This window comes from Corticium candelabrum, chromosome 16 (assembly GCF_963422355.1).
Source record: "Corticium candelabrum chromosome 16, ooCorCand1.1, whole genome shotgun sequence".
NCBI lineage: Eukaryota > Metazoa > Porifera > Homoscleromorpha > Homosclerophorida > Plakinidae > Corticium > Corticium candelabrum.
In genome coordinates, this window is record NC_085100.1 from 5,982,715 (window position 1) to 6,003,020 (window position 20,306).

Genomic DNA, 20,306 nt, shown 5'->3' on the forward strand with positions numbered 1-20,306 from the left:
AACCCTGCCCTCTCATCGGTTTCGGTTGTCGTCTTCTTTGTTGAACGGCTAGTTCGTTCAAGCGACATCTTTTACACGTCCTAGTGTGGGCGTGGTTGTAGGAGAAATGACTCAGAATTGCCATCAAGCACTCTAGGCAAGTGGTCTGCGTTCTGCGGCGTTTCAGATAGCTGAATTTAATCAACTGCAGTTATTTGAAACCTGGAGCTGTTGCTGAGAAGGTAGAAAGGCAAGAAAATGGGCGTCCGACGATTGGGTCCGTTACCACGGGCATTTGACCGACTGTAACTCATACAGATCTTGGCTGACATGCAGGGTAACAACGCTATTTGTAGGTAAAGAGTTGTTGATTAACTAGGCCGAAGGATGCGTGTGTGCAATCTAGACGCTACTGTCCGGTGAACGATGTGTTTGTCCGATGAACGGGGTATGCAAGGCTCCGCACAGTTGTCAATCTCACTCTAAGCAGAGAAGAGGTACAATGCTCTCTCTTGGTGTGCTCAATTACAACTTGGATACCTACATTTATGATGTGGTAGGGACTGCGTTCAAAAACGGATAACTGAGAACTCGCGTCCGGAATATGATAGTGTCCAAGGAACGGGGCCGTGCTCTAGTCTTTGTACATCTTGCAGCTGATCATCCACGAGCAAGGACAGCTTTCTACACAATCTATAGACAGCTCAACGTCGAGTACAGCGCCAAAATCAGTAATTATCACTCACGGAAGCCACACGTGCATTTCTAGTTGGCTCTGATTGGTCGAAATCAAGGTGCTACTTCGACGCGACGTGCTCAGCTTCTGGTTCGACGCTCAAAGACGCGTCGCGTCGCGTCGAGTCATTTACAATTTGAATTTAGTACGACGCAACGCACACGACGCGACGCTCAAGCGTTCGCATATGGTACAGTAAATCCAGCTTTAGACTGATGTCAAAACTACGTATTTACATCTAGCTCAGGAAATGAGTAAATGGGAGTGTCACAGATGGCGTTCCACAGTTTGAAGACTGACACTTCCTTTGAAGTCTCTAGGGTAAGTGTGTTCTAAATTGCAGTGCTAGCATTGATCTTCATGGCTCATTGTTTTCTGGTGCTAGAAAAATACGGGTCTCTCATCATGGCGAACGTAATTTAATGAATTAGTCTCGAAAGTGGATCAGATTCGGCTGCATGTTGCTCAGTACTGCTCATGCAGTTGATATTTTAGCGCTAAAGGTGAAACGAAGTTGGATGAATCTACTTACCTTTCTAGTGCTAGACAATCTCGTGTATGTTGACGCTTAGATTGTATCTCTCTCATCTCTCTGGATACGTATAGTATTCATCATGGTCACCCTACAACGCCATATCACGTTGTGTATGTGTGCGTGCGTGTGTTTGTGTGTGTGTGTGTGTGTGTGTGTGTGTGTGTGTGTGCGCGCGCGCGTGTGTGCGTAACAGTTGCTTTCAATTTTTTTATTGCCAGCACGAGGAGAGTTGGTCAAACTATGCTCAAATCATTATACACTTCCATATCATTACTATTCATCGATATATCAGCTGTCTCTACGCACTAATTTGTAACATTACTCTCAAACCACACGAACGTTGTGGCTGCATACTTCTTGATCGTCGCGATCTAGCAAACCTTCCTTGGTTGCAATAGAGTCAAGTTCAGGTAAGCCTACAGTACATCTATCCTATGCATTGACATCTACGTTAGTGGTAATTACATAACACTACATACTAGTAATTAAAGTTGTGTTTACACCGTCGCTTCTACAGCTATGAGCCTTCAAAGTCCTGAACACCGCGTACGCTAGCAGTAATTGTCGCGAAGAATAATTTTTACGAATATACACGCTATTTTCTTTCTAGACGTGCTACTTGTAAAATGCATTTAAAATCCTACATAGCGACTGTCGTTTCGCGTAACCGCAAAGTCCGTAAATAGTCAGTAGTTGCAAGTAGAGTTATCGTATACGGGACATAAAATCTCTACTGGTTACGTAATGTTAGATTCCCGTATAACTACAGTAAAACCAAGAAAGCGATCGATTTTGGGTCAGCAGTTGCAGACAGGTGAATTCTGTTGTTTATGTCTGACAGGTGCTAGCAATCGCAAACATGAATTACACTGTTCTGATGAGAAAACTCTCTCAAGGAAGTTTCGTGCGTACGATTGGCCGTTCGCCTATTGTCTCTGGTTGCCACGTACGACATAAAGAAATTATTGGTTCGTGATTGGGCCACACTAAGGAGGCGTGGCACATTCCTGTAGCGTGACAGACATAACCAGCCAGACACATAGTCCCCAGACCGGAAGTCGGTTTAGCCCTATACGTTTAGAGTATGCTCGCCAAGTTCGTGACTTTTACAAAGTCCCTTTTCTTAGAGACTCATAGCTGAATTACTGCGCAACAGTCCGTTTACCTGCACGCATGTAGATACTGTAAACTACGTACCGTAGTTACGCAAACTAAAACTAGCAATTGAAGCTGTGTCTACACCGTCGCTTCTACAGCTATGAGCCTTCAAATCAATGTTCTGAACACAGCGTACGCTAGGAGGAGTAATTGTCGCGAAGAATTACAAATACACACGCTATTTTCTTTTTATCTAAACGTGCTACTTGTAAAATGTATTTAATATCTTACATAGCGACTGTCCTTTCGCGTAACCGCAAAGTCCGTAAATAGACTGTAGTCAATAGTCTTTAGTCGTAAGTAGAGTCATCATAGGGTAATCCGGAGTAATTCCGCACACTTTTTAGTTAGATGACCGGTATCTTCTGCAAGATGATTGCGTCCCGCGTTTACCTGCGTAAGGTTTATTCGTTTGCTACTGTAGTATACGTGGACAGCTGTTCTTGGCATCATGCAACTATTCAAGCAAGCGGTTGAACGTTTTCTGCATTAGGGTCAAATATCAGTGGTGGGACTATTCCGCACAGTTGCCGTTTCTCCCTCTGATGGCTACAAACACGACGCCTGGTTGGTGTATAGTTTAATAACCATTAGAATTACGACTTGAGCATACATACAGCAAAGTTAAAGTTTTTGTAGGTTTTCTGCGAATGCTAGCTATGGTCCACCCGAGATGTTACTGATTCTGTCTCCTGATTCTCCTCTCAGGCTCTGCACCGTTCATTAACTCATGCCTGCTTCTTTGATGGTCTTTTGCTAAGTATATATAGCAGTTTACAATGAAATGATGTGATATCCACTTTGCACCCTACTAAGGCCCCCATGAATGACGAGAAGTTTCCCGTGATCGACTAATTTCAGCTGGTGATTTATCTTCCGCGATATGCACGAGCAATGATAGTGGTGTGTCTATCTTTGGAAGTATGAAGTCACCAAACAACTTGCTAGTTAAAAAGTTAGACGGTTTGTTCTACAAGGTGATGCTCACCTTTGCATGAAAAACACTAGCTAGAAATTCTTCCGGCTCACAAACATAGGTATTTTGCCGCTACCTAGAGCGCAGAACGCTAAGCTATCCAGCGAGTGTTCACGCGTTCCATTTCGTCTCCGTTGAAAGAAATGAGAAGTAATTGAATTCAAAAGTGTGTGGAATTGCCCGTGAGCGAAAATACCCCGGATTATGCTATACGGGACATAAATCTCTTCTTACGTAATATTAGATTCCCGTATAAATATCGTAATACCAAGAAAGCGATCGATTTTGGGTCAGCAGTTGCAGACAGGTGAGTTCTGTTGTTTATTTCCGACAGGTCCTAGCAATCGCAAACATGAATTACACAGTTCTGGTGAGAAAGCTCTCTCAAGGAAGTTTCGCGCCTACGGTTGGCTGTTCGTCCATTGTCTTCGGTTGCCACGTACGACATAAAGGAATTAATGCTTCGTGATTGGGCCACACTAAGGAGGCATGCACATTCCTGTAGCGTGACAGACATAGCCAGCCAGCCAGCCACATAGTCCCCAGACCGGAAGTCAGTTCAGCCCTATACGTTTAGAGTACGCTACTCGCCAAGTCTCGTGACTTTTACAAAGTCCCTTTTCTTAGAGGCTCGTAACTGAATAATCTAAATGTCTTCCAGCCCAATGGCCATCTAGAGCCTTCACCTTCAGATCATGGTAAAAAGAATTCAGGTAACAAGCGGGCGCTATCGCTTGAGTGGCTCCATCGGCAAGATGTGTAACGCAGTTGCTGTCTAGCTGGTGATAGAGTCTGACCTTCCGTAGGCACGACAGCGCCATGCATGTTGACTGGGGCTACGTTTGCTATACGCTTTCACGACCTGAAAGCAATATTCGATTGGATTCAGACAACAGCTGTATGGTGGAAGTCTGATAAGATGCTTGTCGTCTGCTGTGTCGATAACCACTCGCTGCTTCACACCTCCATGACAAGGTGCATTATGAAAGAAATGTGCACCGTTTATAGGCGAGCGAAGCGAGCCTCTCTCTTGTCATGTCAATTGAGCTCGAGATATATTATATCTAGATATTTATATATTTATATGCGTACGTCAGTACTTGTCATATGGATTTACGGCAAAACGGAAAGACGGATCGAAAAACGACAATGTCAGATGAATGCAATTTTGACTCCGCAACATATGTGCAAAAAATTGAATCAAGGGTCCCTTTCCAGAGGTCGACTCAATTAGAATTTCTTAGCGAGAAGAGTGAAATGACTCTCGATTTCGCTCCCGTACAGGATTAAGAATGAAATAAGACTTACGCGTGACAAAAGGAATGAAAAGAAAAAGCTAGAAGAAGAGAAAAGTCTGTTTCCTGAGTTTCCGCGCGTTAGTTTGACAGACATTGTTGCGACGCAACCATTGTTACGCGAATACGCGACCATTGTTATGCGACTAGCTAAGCAAAGGAGTGAGACGGTTGAAGCGTGAACGAAGAATTAAAGACAACAAGAAGAAGAGCAACTGAAAGTCTTGAATGGGGCGTTCAGCTATTCGATTTGGGCCTTCAATTATCCGACTCGTGCATTCAATTATCCGATGTTCTGTCTTAGAAGTACTAACTTTATAGAAATAATTATTTCAGTCTGACTAGAGTCAAAACCGCGCACATTTCTTTCATGACGTCTTTCTTTGATGCTCACTCACGTTTCAGCTGAACAGTAAAAGATTGATTCAAGAAAGGTGGGAAGGTGAAGTAGTGAAATTCGAGCTTTTGATTAGCTAAACCCTGCTACGACGGCATGATGGACTGTTGCATGGTATCACGCAAGACGAGTGGTTTACAAAGTATGCGGGTTTAATTACACCACGAAGATGGAGTATTAGGTGTTGTTGTCACTAAGGCTCCCTAGATATGTAGATTTAGTTCGCTCCCAACAGCATAGATAGACCTCCGCAGAAACGTGAGACACCAAGATTAGTGCAAACGAAATTATCGTACAACACACGCTTCACGCTGGAGTCAAGATTAATTACAAATTATTGCATCTATACAGCTGATGAATGATGATATTTGAGCATCTGCCCAACCGCAGACTATGTAAGTTATTCAGTTTTACAAGCTATTGCACAACAGCACTAGGCAACGGATAATTGAACGCCTGAATCGGATAATTAAACACCGACTTTAGATAATTGAACATCGGAGTCGGATAAATGAACGCAAAATACTAGAGAAGAGCAACTGAAAGTCTATTTCCTGAGTTCCCGCGTTCCCGCGTTTGTTTGACTGAAACTATATTCCTACGTAACGCAACCATTGTTACGCGAATAGGTAAAGGCAGAACACCATCGCTCGCCAAACACAATGCTAACCGAGCATTTACTAGTATTTATATATTTATATATTTATTGGCGAGCGAAGCGAGCCTCTCTCTTGTCATGTCAATTGAGCTCGAGATATATTATATTTATATATTTATATATTTATATATTTATATATTTATATATTTATATATTTATATATTTATATATTTATATATTTATATATTTATATATTTATATATTTATATATTTATATATTTATATATTTATATATTTATATATTTATATATGTACGTGCGTCAGCACTTGTCATATGGATTTACGGCAAAACGGAAAGACGTATCGACAAAACGACGATGCCAGATGAATGCAATTTGGACTCCGTAACATAGGCGCTAAAATTGAAGCAGGAGATCCCTTTCGAGGAGTCGACTCAATTATAATTTCTTGGCGAGAAGAGTGAAATTACTCTAGCTTTTTGCTGCCTTACGCGACTAATAAGGAATTAAGGCTGACGTGTGACAAACGGAATGAAGAGGAAATCTAAAAGAAGAGAAAAGTCTGTTTTTTGAGTTTCCGCGCGTTACTTTGACAGAAATTATTGCTACGCAACCATTATCACGTGACTACGCGACCATTGTTACGCGAATATCTCAGTAATCAAGTGAGACGATTGAAGCGTAAACGAAGAATTGAAGACAACTATAGTATTTTGTGTTCAATTTAATCCGAACTCGGCGTTCATTTCTCCGATTCAAGCAATCAATTATCCGAATTGAGCGTTCAGTTATTCGATTCGGGCATTCAATTATCCGATGTTCTGTCCTAATTAGAAGTACCAAATAAAGAAATAATTATTTTAGTCGCACATTTCTTTCATGACGTCTTTCTATGATGCTCACTCACGTTTCAGCTGAACAATAAATAATTTATTTAAGAAAGGTGGGAAAACGAAGTAGTGAAATTCGAGCTCTTGATTAGCTAAAAACCCGCTATGACGCATGATGGACTGTTGCATGGTATCACGCAGGACACGCTGTTTACAAAGTATGCGGATTACACCACGATTGACGGAACAAGGCGTTGTTGTACGCTTCCAAGATATGTAGATTTAGTTCGCTCACAACAGCTTAGCTAGACTTCTGGGGCACGAACGTGGGACACCAAGATTAGTGCAAAGGAAATTATCGTACAACACACACTAAATATTCACGCTAAAGTCAAGATTAATTACAAATTATTGCGTCTATACAGCTGATGAATGATGATATTTGAGCAGCTGCCCAACCGCAGACTATGTAAGTTATTCATTTTTCCATGATATTGCACAACAGCCGTAAGCAACGGATAATTGAACGTCTGAATGGGATAATTGAACACCGGATTCGGATAATTGAACGCAAAATACTATAGAAGAGCAAGTGAAAGTCTGTTTACTGAGTCAACGCGCTTGTTTGACAGAAACTATTGCTATACGTAACGCAAACATTGTTACGCGAATAGGTAAAGACAGAACACCATCGCTCGCCAAACACAATGCTAACCGAGCATTTACTAGTATTTATATATTTATATGCGTACGTCAGCACTTGTCATATGGATTTACGGCAAAACGGAAAGACGGATCAACAAAACGACGATGCCAGATGAATGCAATTTTGACTCCGTAACATATGCGCTAAAATTGAAGCAAGGGATCCTTTTCGAGGGGTCGACTTAATTGTAATTTCGTGGCGATAAGAGTGAAACGACTCTCGATTTTGCTCCCTTACGCGACTAAAGAGCAAAGGAGACTGATGCGTGACAAACGGAATGGAAAGAAAAAAGCTAAAAGAAGGGAAAAGTCTGTTTTTTGAGTTTCCGTGCGTTACTTTCACAGAAATTATTGCTACGCAACCATTATCACGTGACTACGCGACCATTGTTACGCGACTATCTCAGTAAACGAGTGAGACGATTGAAGCGTGAACGAAGAATTGAAGACAACTAGAGTATTTTGTGTTCAATTATTCGAACTCAGCGTTCAATTATTCGATTCAGGCAATCAGTTATCCGAATTGGGCGTTCAGTTATCCGATTCGGGCATTCAATTGTCCGACTCAGGCAAGCAATTATCCGATGTTCTGTCCTAATTAGAAGTACCAAATATAGAAATAATTATTTTAGTCGCACATTTCTTTCATGACGTCTTTCTATGATGCTCACTCACGTTTTAGCTAAACAATAAATGATTGATTCAAGAAAGGTGGGAAGGCGAAGTAGTGAAATTCGAGCTCTTCATTAGCTAAATACCCGCTGCGACGCATGATGGACTGTTGCATGGTATCACGCAAGACGCGCGGTTTACAAAGTATGCGGATTACACCACGATTGACGGAGCAAGGCGTTGTTGTAGGCTTCCTAGATATGTAGATTTAGTTCGCTCACAACAGCTTAGCTAAGAGCTCTGTGGAAACGTGGGACACCAAGATTAGTGCAAAAGAAATTATTCTACAATACACGCTAAAAATTCACGCTAAAGTCAAGATTAATTACAAATTATTGCGTCTATACAGCTGATGAATGATGATATTTGAGCAGCTGCCCAACCGCAGACTATGTAAGTTATTTAGTTGCACAACAGCCGTAAGCAACGGATAATTGAACGCCTGAATCGGTTAATTGAACGCAAAATACATTAGAAGAGCAACTGAAAGTCTGTTTCCTGAGTTCCCGCGTTTGTTTGACAGAAACTATTGCTAAGTAACGCAACCATTGTTACGCGAATTGGTAAAGACAGAACATCGTCGCTCGCCAAACACAATGCTAACCGAGCATTTACTAGTATTTATATATTTATTGGCGAGCGAAGCGAGCCTCTCTCTTGTCATGTCAATTGAGCTCGAGATATATTTTATTTATATATTTATATATTTATATATTTATATATATACGTACGTCAGCACATGGATTTACGGCAAAACAGAAAGACAAATCGACAAAACGACGATGCCAGATGAATGCAATTTTGACTCCGTAACATATGCGCTAAAATTGAAACAAGGGACCCTTTTCGAGGGGTCGACTTAATTGTAATTTCTTGGCGAGAAGAGTAAAACGACTCTCGATTTTGCTTTCTTACGCGACTAAAGAGCAAAGGAGACTGATACGTGACAAACGGGATGGAAAGGAAAAGCTAAAAGAAGAGAAAAGTCTGTTTCTTGAGTTTCCGCGCGTTACTTTGACAGAAATTATTGCTACGCAACCATTATCACGTGACTACGCGAGCATTGTTACGCGACTATCTTAGTAAACGAGTGAGACAATTGAATCGTGAACGAAAAATTGAAGACAACTAGAGTATTTTGCGTTCAATTATCCGATTCAGGTAATCAGTTATCCGAATTGGGCGTTCAATTATCTGGATCCGGTATTCAATTATTCGATGTTTTGTCTTAGAAGTACTAAATTTATAAAAATAATTGTTTCAGTCTGATACGTAAAGTCAAAACGGCGCACATTTCTTTCATGACGTCTTTCTATGACGCTCACTCACGTTTCAGCTGAACAATAATGATTGATTCAAGAAAGGTGAGAAGGCGAAGTAGTGAAATTCGAGCTCTTGATTAGCTAAAAACCCGCTAAGACGCGTGATCGACTGTTGCATGGTATCATGCAGGACGCTCGGTTTACAAAGTATGCGGATTACACCACGATTGACAGAGCAAGACGTTGTTGTAGGCTTCCTAGATATGTAGATTTTCCCTCACAACAGCTTAGTTAGACCTCCGTGGAAACGTGGGACACCAAGGTTAGTGCAAAAGAAATTATCGTACAACACAAGCTAAAAATTCACGCTAAAGTCAAAATTAATTACAAATCACTGCGTCTATACAGCTGATGAATGATGATATTTGAGCAGCTGCCCAACCGCAGACTATGTAAGTTATTCAGTTTTTCACGATATTGCACAACAGCCGTAAGCAATGGATAATTGAACGCCTGAATCGGATAATTGAACGCCCAATTCGTATAATTGAACGCCAAATACTATAGAAGAGCAACTGAAAGTCTGTTTCTTTTAGTTCCCACGTTTGTTTGACAGAAACTATTGCTACGTAACGCAACCATTGTTACACAAATTATCACTGAATAGGTAAAGACAGAACACCATCGCTCGCCAAACACAATGCTAACCGAACATTTACTAGTTGGCGAGCGAAGCGAGCCTCTCTCTTGTCATGTCAATTGAGCTGGAGATATACTAGTAAATGCTCGGTTAGCATTGTCTTTGGCGAGCGATGGTGTTCTGTCTTTACCAATTCGCGTAACAATGGTTGCGTTACTTAGCAATAGTTTCTGTCAAACAAACGCGGGAACTTAGGAAACGGACTTTCAGTTGCTCTTCTAATGTATTTTGCGTTCAATTAACCGATTCAGGCGTTCAATTATCCGTTGCTTACGGCTGTTGTGCAACTAAATAACTTACATAGTCTGCGGTTGGGCAGCTGCTCAAATATCATCATTCATCAGCTGTATAGACTCAATAATTTGTAATTAATCTTGACTTTAGCGTGAATTTTTAGTGTGTGTTGTAGGATAATTTTCTTTGCACTAATCTTGGTGTCCCACGTTTCCGCGGAGGTCTAACTAAGCTGTTGTGAGCGAACTAAATCTACATATCTAGGAAGCCTACAACAACGCCTTGCTCCGTCAATCGTGGTGTAATCCGCATACTTTGTAAATCACGCGTCTTGCGTGATACCATGCAACTGTCCATCATGCGTCGCAGCTGGTTTTTAGCTAATGAAGAGCTCGAATTTCACTACTTCGCCTTCCCACCTTTCTTGAATCAATCATTTATTGTTCAGCTGAAACGTGAGTGAGCATCATAGAAAGACGTCATGAAAGAAATGTGCGACTAAAATAATTATTTCTATATTTGGTACTTCTAATTAGGACGGAACATCGGATAATTGAATGCCCGAATCGGATAACTCAACGCCCAATTCGGTTAATTGCTTGCCTGAATCGGGTAACTGAACGCCGAGTTCAGATAATTGAACGCAAAATACTCTAGTTGTCTTCAATTCTTCGTTCACGCTTCAGTCGTCTCACTCGTTTACTGAGATAGTCGCGTAACAATGGTCGCATAGTCACGTGACAATGGTTGCGTAGCAATAATTTCTATCAAAGTAACGCGAGGAAACTCAAAAAACAGACTTTTCTCTTCTTTTAGCTTTTCTTTTTCATTCCGTTTGTCACGAATCAGTCTCCTTTTCTCTTTAGTCGCGTAAGGAAGCAAAATCGAGAGTCGTTTGACTCTCCTCGCCAAGAAATTACAATTGAGTCGACCCCTCAAAAGAGGTCCCATGCTTCAATTTTTAGCGCATATGTTACGGAGTCAAAATTGCATTCATCTGGCATCGTCGTTTTGTCGATTTGTCTTTCTGTTTCGCCGTAAATCCGCATGACAAGTGCTGACGCACGTATATATATATATATAAATATATAAATATATAAATATAATTGGCGAGCGAAGCGAGCCTCTCTCTTGTCATGTCAATTGAGCTTGAGATATATTTTATTTATATATTTTTATATTTATATATTTATATGCGTACGTCAGCACTTGTCATATGGATTTACGGCAAAACGGAAAGACGGATCAACAAAACGACGATGCCAGATGAATGCAATTTTGACTCCGTAACATATGCGCGAAAAATTGAAGTAAGGGACTCCTTTCGAGAGGTCGACTCAATTGCAATATCTTGGCGAAAAGAGTGAAACGACTCTCGATTTTGCTCCCTAACGCGACTAAAGAGCAAAGGAGACTGATTCGTGACAAACGGAATGGAAAGTAAAAAGCTAAAAGAAGAGAAAAGTCTGTTTTTTTAGTTTTCGCACGTTACTTTGACAGATATTATTGCGACGCAACCATTATCACGTGACTACGAGACCATTGTTACGCGACTATCTCAGTAAACGAGTGAGACGATTGAAGCGTGAACGAAGAATTGAAGACAACTATAGTATTTTGCGTTCAATTGTCCGATTCAGGCAACCAATTATCCGAATTGGGCGTTCAGTTATCCGATTCATGCATTCAATTATCCAATGTTCTGTCTTAGAAGTACCAAATTTATAGAAATAATTGTTTCAGTCTGATACGTCAAGTCAAAACCGTGCACATTTCTTTCATGACGTCTTTCCCGTTTCAGCTGAACACTAAATGATTGATTCAAGAAAGGTGGGAAGGTGAAGTAGTGAAATTCGAGCTCTTGATAGCTAAAAACCCGCTACGACGCATGATGGGGACTGTGATGGTATCACGCTAGACACGCGGTTTACAAAGTATGCGGATTACACCACGATTGGCAGAGCAAGACGTTGTTGTAGGCTTCCTAAATATGTAGATTTAGTTCGCTCACGACAGCTTAGCTAGACCTCCACGGAAACGTGGGACACTAAGATTAGTGCAAAAGAAATTATCGTACAACACACGCTAAAAATTCACGCTAAAGTCAAGATTAATTACAAATTATTGCGTCTAGACAGCTGATGAATGATGATATTTGAGCAGCTGCCTAACCGCAGACTATGTAAGTTATTTAGTTTCCATGATATTGCACAACAGCCGTAAGCAACAGATAATTGAACGCCGAGTTCAGATAATTGAACACCGGATTCGGATAATTGAAAGAAAAATACTATAGAAGAGCAACTGAAAGTCTGTTTCCTGAGTTCCCGCGTTTGTTTGACAGAAAACTATTGCTTCATAACACAACCATTGTGACGCGAATAGGTAAAGACAGAACACCATTGCTCGCCAAACACAATGCTAACCGAGCATTTACTAGTAATAATTTGCGAGCGAGCGAGTTTTCTCTAATGCGTCAAAGGGGTACTCTGAGTGTTCGTCCGTGCGTACGTCCGTCCGTGCGTCCGTTCGTGCGCCACCCCCCTTACCCCCCGGGGAAATCGTTTAGGAATTGATAAATTCGAATCGTTCTTTGCTAGTTTTGAAGAAAGTAAACATACAATAGTTTACATCATGAGACGTCATCACTAGAGATGTTTCTATGGTAACTATGCTCACTTAAGTGACAGCGTTCTACCACACCTACACCCAGGGAACAGCTGTTACAAATCAATCATTTTGAATAATTGTTTGTTTTTCTCGATGGGTGCCAAAAATTGACACTCACGTTATGTGACGTCACTCTGTAATTATTGATATGGCAACAAGATTGAATTAGGCGTAAGCAGCATTTTAACTTATATAGCGTCTTGTACTAGCTGTTTTTGTGACAGGTAATGCTGTTCTTAGCTGCTAATAATAATTAGCTGATGTAATGAAAGTTAACAACTGCTAACATTGCCATGGAAACATTGCTCTCTTACTGCTAGGCATGCGCGTTTTACTGTGCGTTGCGCACCACTCCTAACTAGCCACTCCACGAGCGAATTGAAGGAACAGTAGTTTACACGTCTACACCGTTGGCTAGGCGCTTCTCCGTTAGCTTGACTATTGATTTACGTAACTAACTGTGACACTTCATGTGACGTCATCGCTAGACACTATTGACTGAAGAAAGCGCGCAAAGTACACAGTTCAAAGAAATTTAAAGAAACAAGTCACTTACGACAGTAAAGGGTCGATTAATTGTACGAAGCTGTTTCGAACAAAACTGATTTGCTGTCCATCGAGTGCATTCAGCAGTATGTAGCTAGTCTACCCGTGCACCTGGCCGATGCCATCTCGCTAGCCGCGGCCGATGTTTTGTGACTGAAATTGCATTGAAATATTTCGCTTGCCGACTGTCGCTCCATAGAGGACGTCTAAATCTAGCTGAGTGAAATATTGATGAAGTTAGACTCATGGTACTTCACACATTAATTATCTAGCCCGTGCCAGACAAAGCAAGGAATTCCATGGAATTTCCATGGAAATTTCATGGCAAATTTCCATGGAAGCATGATATTTTTACCATGGTTACCCTAAAAGCAGGGGAGAAATTTTCCATGGCAATCAGGGTTATTATTTCTGTGCAAGTATGGTACATTTCCATGGAATTATTTCTTGCTTCCATGGATCCATGGAAATAACAGTGGTGCTAAAACTAGGGGCAGTATAGCTGTTCATATGAATCAGACATTTGTTCACACGCGGGAACTCTATTTGGCACAAGAAATGGTGATTGGAAATCTCTGTATTGCACAATTAACATCTCAACATACTCTTCTAGCTATAATACGCATTCATGCAATGTCATTGGTTGCCTTGTACTCTCAAATACTTCATTTTGTCTCCCAGATTTGGTTGATCTTTCCACTGGAAATGTCATGGTACTTCTTGATAATGACTAGGCACACAAACCAAGATCAGCTTCTGGCATTTAGCGACTTTGCACAATATAGCGACACAAACTTATTACATTGTATTTTTACTTTTCGTGACTCGATTATTGAATGCTACCATGAGCATGCGGTATACAGTGCACAGGTAGTCTCTATCAACTGACTTGCTATTGTAATTAATTAAGGCGTAGTGTACTTGTACGTGTGTGTTAATAATCTTGCTGAGACTAGACTTTCTTGTTGCTTGCATATAATGACTTTAAAACAAATTATATTATTATGAGAGCATGGAACTTATAGTCATTAAGCGATGATACCATTATATGGAGTGTTGCTTCAATTGTACGTACACATGTTGACTATTCTAGCTGCATGAATTCCAGACTGAAAACTTACAAGCAATTTAGTTCGCTTTAAAGGGTGTACGTGCCATGCATGGAGTATATATTATTCAAAAAGTAGCTTTTTTGTAAACTGTGCTCATACTGCATGTCTATATAAGTACTCACTGTGTAATTTTTCAAGCTTCTTTGGTGGCAGGCAAGGCTTTGCTTGTTTATCTTTGTGGGTTTTCAGACCACGTACACTGCTGCTAATTAATTCGTCTTTTGTAAAGACAATTGCAGCTAACTCTCTCAGAGCGACGGAAGCGGATGATGCAGCTCTGCATTTTCTTTCAACAAAGGCTAGAACGACATCAATCATGAAATCTCTGAATTTGTGTTAACAATGACGAAAAACCACAAACCACGTCTATATTATTGCCATCTTCATTCTCCTAAAACAATTAACACATTATTTAACTTAATAGTAATAAATTAAAGACAGGATGAAGTTTAATTGAGAAGACTTACGTTGTCACTTCCTAATTCTTCATTTCTAGTTCTTCTATTAATGATCTAAAAGAATAAAAGCGTTGATTTAGTAATTGAAAAAATTGTTTTGTGACGTAATTAATTGTTTATCTAGAGTTTATCATGCAACACGTACAACAAATGCACGCAGGGTGTTCTCTTAATTAAAGCAGTGAGCAGCAATTGAATCTTACCTTTTTCAAGTTATCTACCATCTTTCTCACAGTGTCTTCCAGCCGTTGTACTCGTTCTCGTAAATTTAATTGTTCAGAGGGTTGATCTTGCTGTCAAAACAACAGTAAATAATTAGCTTATGGCCTCAATCAAGTTAATCTGATTATAACATAACTATGCCATATTAATTAGTAAAAGGCAATCTTGCATGTCTAGCTAAACCAACTGACAAATTGGTTTCAATATTGCTTTCAATATTGATCTCTTCTGAATCTTTGTCAGGCTCGCCGCAGTTACGTAGAAATATATCAAAAACACAATCAATCGCGAACGTTTCTTAAGTCAAAACTTCAGCTAACCAATGCTGTTTCAAGTCTGCAGCTGCAGGTGAATCCGGGTCCATTCTTTCTGACACCATTAGTCCACATTGATACCGAGCAGTTGAACGTGCTCGGTTAGATCTGGCCAGCTGCAAAGAAATTTTAATTAAAGATATAACACCAGACTGCTACTTATTTAGCCCGTCAATTCAACCAACCGGACAGGATACGGCAGCATGCAGAGAAGACCTAAGGTAATGACTTACTTTCTTAGCGAGTGGGGGATCGTCATCATCAGCTGACGAAGAGCTGGAGAAGACGTCGACCTCTGTAAACGACCGCTTTTTCGGTAGTCTTTTTTCGTTTCCCTGCTCCATTTCCAGATTCTTCACGAGCACGTCGACCTCGTGTGCAAGAGGGCCTCGCCTATCTATTGACATTGTACACAAAATCGACTTCAGGCTCGTACAGTTGATGGGCACAAATAATTGATACCTGAAAATTTCAGAATTTTTGCTGGATACACAGAGCCTCCCCAGCGAACCATAGTCGTTTCATCAACTTCTTCCCTTCTGTCGACCAGGTCACTAGATTCCACGACAGAGTACTGCCGTTCTTCGGGCCAGAATACTAGAGCAACTTTTTTCGGGGAGATGGCCATTTCTTTCACCGAGCTTGACTATGTCGGCAACTTGCCTAGTCTTACACTCAGTCAAGACACCGGTACTAGTTGATCCCACGTTGAAACAAGCGCGCCATCATGAGTACATAATTCAATGAGGACGTTGTCCAACGAATTGGTACTCGACTACGTCAAACTTGATGAGGATTCTTGTTGGACATGTTTGCGCTGTTTCAAGACCTATATTAGTAAATATAATGTGCAAAGACATCTGGCATCGAGTTACGTCAAATCTTCAAGACCGACGACTAGTTACGGTATATCTAGTAGATCTAGAGATGGGCAGCACATACTCGGATCTTTGTGGAATGCATTCGTTTGCCTTTGTAGTCAATTCTTCTACCTGTCCCGTCGCTCCCAAGCGTACGCAGTGTATGGACAAGAGTGCAGGACAATTACGATCTAACATGCCGGTAATGTTTGTCAGTATAGTGTTGAAGCCTATTATAAGCATGCAACAGACAGGCAGCTGAGTCGTGTAGGTGGTACGACATGCAGATACTATGGCAGTCTATAAAGAAGTTTAAACTTGCTTTGTTGTTGTCGTTATTGTTGTTGTTGCTGTTGTTGTCGTCAAGGTTCAATTAAAAGCGCTGAAGTTAATAAATTTACTTATTTGTAAAATTTAAATATTTATACTTAATTAATTAAACAAAAATTTGATTAAAGCTTATGGAAGAGGTACAGTCAATGGACAGCACGTATTGTGAAGATGTAGAAATGAGGTTAGCTTGTTTGTTAATTAAGGTGGAAAGAACAGTCTTCCTTATATATAATATTTGGTAGCTCGTTTGAAACAGACTGTGAAATATCTGATCAATCTTCTGAAGAACTAGATAATTCGTCTACAGACTCAGAAATTGACATTGATAGTTTCTCTTCCGACATGGACAAGCCTTTGTACGACGGCTGTCCTATTAATAAGTCAGAGCACTTGACTGCCGTACTTGCTTTCATCACGCGCCATAGCTGCAATCAGCGAATGACAACAGATCTCTTACACTTAATCAGACTACACTGCTCTACAGAAAACTCTTGTGAAAAAACCTGGATGGTCTTTCATCTAAGAGTCAGAAGCTGCTTGATCTTCGAACTGATCACACCTTGCACGACGTTTGTAGTGAGTGTGGAATTTTGTATCCTGAAGACTGTTCCATCGTTTCTTGCCCAACAGCACATTGTACAGGGTAGAAAATTATTCTGGTCATCAATATTTATGTATCTATAGAGTCAGTCTGAATGTTGTTGGAACAGACTTAGGTACAAAGGCACGCTTGAAGATCAGATGTTTCGAAGAAGACATTCATTCATTGCAACCACATCGTTGGAAGATGAGATTCGCCTTGTTTTGGAAAGTAAACCTAATTAAGTGATCATAATAGAACTTGACTTTTTTAAGACTTGTTATCTTTGTGATCTATATATAGGACCGGGTGTTTGGGACATCATGCTTGATTACAAACGAGAGCAGTCTTCCAGCTCTACGATCAATGACATATGTCATGGAATGTGTTACAAGGAAACACACAACTCTCTCACACGCTCTGCAGTGACTCTACTCTTAATACCGATGGTGTACTACTGTACAAGTCCTCATCAACCAACGTCTGGCCTGTTTTTGCCGTAATCAATGAGTTGCCACCATCCATACAATAATGTACTAGGCATTTATCAGACAAACTACTAGTAATTACTCTTTTCGTTCTAAAGATTTCAACGCAAAAATTGCATTTTGTGTGGGCTGTGGCAAGGGCAAGGCAAACCGCCTATGACATCGCTTGTAATGCTGTTTGTAGAAGGTATGAACAATCTAAGCCGCAAAGGTTAGAGAACAGTATACCTATGATCGAGCTAGGACACGCTGAGAAATGTTTCTAATTAATTAATCATTATACACTGTATTTAGGCTTTGACTGCAAGCCTTTCGGAAATGCTCATCATGTTCATTGCACAGCCAAAGCCATTGCTTGTGTCGCAGACTTACCTGCAAAAGCTGACGTTTTATGTATGTCTCATCACTCTGGCAATTACAGCTGTCTACTCTGCGAACAAAAAGGTGTGCATGTTTCGAGACGACGCGGGCACGTCCATGTCTTTCCCTTCTCGGAAGAAGCTCCAGCAAGAACGAAAGAGTCCTTTAAACGAAATGCACGAGAAGCAGTGCGATTGCAACAACAGATATGCATGCATAGTTAGTCCTCTAGCTATTCCATGCAGTTATTTTCTTTCATGTAATTTTACGAGTACATATTAGACTGCAGGAGTAAAGACCGCTTCGCAGGTGCTTCTTTTGTGCCATTTTGACCCAGTGAGAGGCACTGTCATCGACTACATGCACGGTATTCTGTTAGGAGTCACAAAAACGCTGTTGCACCGTTGGATTGATAACGAGCACAAAGGAGAACGATTTTATATTGGAAATAAGGTGGCAAGTGTTCTATTTGTTTTTGCTCGTGTCTCGATTGGCATAAATTTAGAAAGTTATCTTTCGTTTCTAGAGAGAGCTGATAGACCAATGCCTTTGTAACATTAAGCCTCCCGACTATGTGAAAAGAGTGCCTCGAGGTCTACAGTGGTTAGGACGCTGGAAAGGTCTGCATATATACATAGATACGAAGTGGCTAGACATGCATTGAAGTATAAATCTTCGTCTTGCAGCGTCAGAGTTCAGATCTTGGCTTTTGTTTTACGGTATTCCCTGTCTTTGGGGAATTTTGCCCAGTTGCTACTTGAATCACTTTGCCTTGTTGACGGAGGAAATTTTTATCTTTCTTAGTGCAAAATTATCTGAAGACGCTATTAAGAGAGCAGAAACCGTCTTACAGGCCTTTTGTGAGCAACTAGAGCCATTATATGGTATTTCAACAAATTTTTACTCAATTTGTCTTTAATAATTAAAGGTTTTTTTATAATTTTAAAGGTGCTAACATCTGGGCTTTAAATTTTCATAATCTTAGACACCTTTCACAACAGGTGAGAAATTGGGGGCCTCTTTGGACTCATTCTTACTTCTCGTTTGAAGACATGAATGGATGTATCAAAAAATTGGCCCATGGCACGGGCAATGTCATCTGCCAGGTATAATGTGAAAGAATGTTTGCAATTGTTTGTTCTGTTTTATTTGAAAAGATGATTTTATTATTGAAACAGATTGCACGGATGTTGTCCTATGCGAAAGCAAGTGAAATGAGTTTCAGTCCAAAAACATCTACCTCCGGCAAATCTGCCACCAGAAGTTGACCATTCTCTTCAGAGTACTCAACGTGAGAACTTATATTAACTTAACTTAGGCTTCGTGGTTTTGATCTACAAGCTTGCGTACGATATTTCAATCAGGTTTAGAACGCTCGGACCTGTTACAAAAATTGACAAAGAAGACACAGTGCTAGCTTTAGCTAGAGAGTTAGGCGTTTCATGGGAAAATCTACGTGAGTGTTCTAGGATTCAACGCCGGAATACCGTCTTCTTTGCTAGAACTTACCAAGCTTTTCAGCGAAGGGACCCGACCGTTGTTTCTCTTGAAACAAATATGTGCGCCATAGTGCAGAGGTGGCTTGTTGATGTCAGCAAAAACAAGCTGTACGCAGTTTTGGAGATGCTGACAATTGTGAAGAGAGCTTCCCCAAGAAGACAGATATTCGATGCTGTTAGCTGTCTGCAAAAATAGCAAAGCCAGTCAGAGCTGACACAATATGTGTTTTACGTTCGTGCATGCATGTGTTCAAGTGTACATTATCAGCATGCATGTGTACGTGATTAAATGAGAATGTCTGTAATGAGACTACCAATTATGTAAGACTTACTTGTTTCGTTTTTTCTATGCCTAGAATTGTCAGACTAGAAGACGTTCACGACAAAATCGTCTTTATCAAGACAAGCAGACATTGCCCCCACAACTTCGTAATAGGGAGACCAAACTCCTACGAAACTTTTTGAATATATTACAGGGATCGAGTCACGGGAGCGATGGCCAAATTACACGAAACGACAGGGAGTCACACGGAATCACAAATAATTATAACGAGTTTGTTAATATGACTTGGATGCATGTTACAATAATAATGGGAATCACGCAGACTACTCTACATGTACGAGAGATTACGCTGATGATATTGTTTGTTTGTGTTCTATAATAATATATGATGTCGGAAGATGATAATGATGATGATAATGATAATCATGATGATGCCATAAAGTAGGATATGAGTAAAATTCTTTAAATTTGTGTATCATATACT

The 20,306-nt window shown here is 40.5% G+C and overlaps 2 protein-coding genes across 4 annotated transcripts; both read left to right on the forward strand.

The window, feature by feature from the left end:
- Window positions 1-16,162: 16,162 nt before the first annotated feature.
- LOC134191801 (uncharacterized) lies at window positions 16,163-17,665 on the forward strand. Its single transcript, XM_062660424.1, has 6 exons — window positions 16,163-16,325; window positions 16,399-16,481; window positions 16,738-16,793; window positions 16,855-17,255; window positions 17,323-17,423; window positions 17,496-17,665. The coding sequence occupies exons 1-6, from the start codon at window positions 16,163-16,165 to the stop codon at window positions 17,619-17,621; spliced, it is 930 nt and encodes a 309-aa protein (XP_062516408.1). The 3' UTR covers window positions 17,622-17,665.
- Window positions 17,666-17,777: 112 nt separating this feature from the next.
- On the forward strand, window positions 17,778-19,678 carry LOC134192239 (uncharacterized). Of its 3 annotated transcripts, XM_062660955.1 has the most exons (8): window positions 17,778-17,891; window positions 17,975-18,259; window positions 18,323-18,493; window positions 18,567-18,660; window positions 18,727-18,924; window positions 18,989-19,146; window positions 19,219-19,331; window positions 19,411-19,678. In XM_062660955.1, the coding sequence occupies exons 2-7, from the start codon at window positions 17,999-18,001 to the stop codon at window positions 19,306-19,308; spliced, it is 972 nt and encodes a 323-aa protein (XP_062516939.1). In that variant the 5' UTR covers window positions 17,778-17,891; window positions 17,975-17,998; the 3' UTR covers window positions 19,309-19,331; window positions 19,411-19,678. The 3 variants fall into 3 exon arrangements, 2 of the variants coding, with proteins under 2 accessions (XP_062516939.1, XP_062516938.1); XR_009971912.1 differs by having other exon boundaries at window positions 19,042-19,146; window positions 19,219-19,678; XM_062660954.1 differs by having other exon boundaries at window positions 19,219-19,678.
- Window positions 19,679-20,306: the final 628 nt, after the last annotated feature.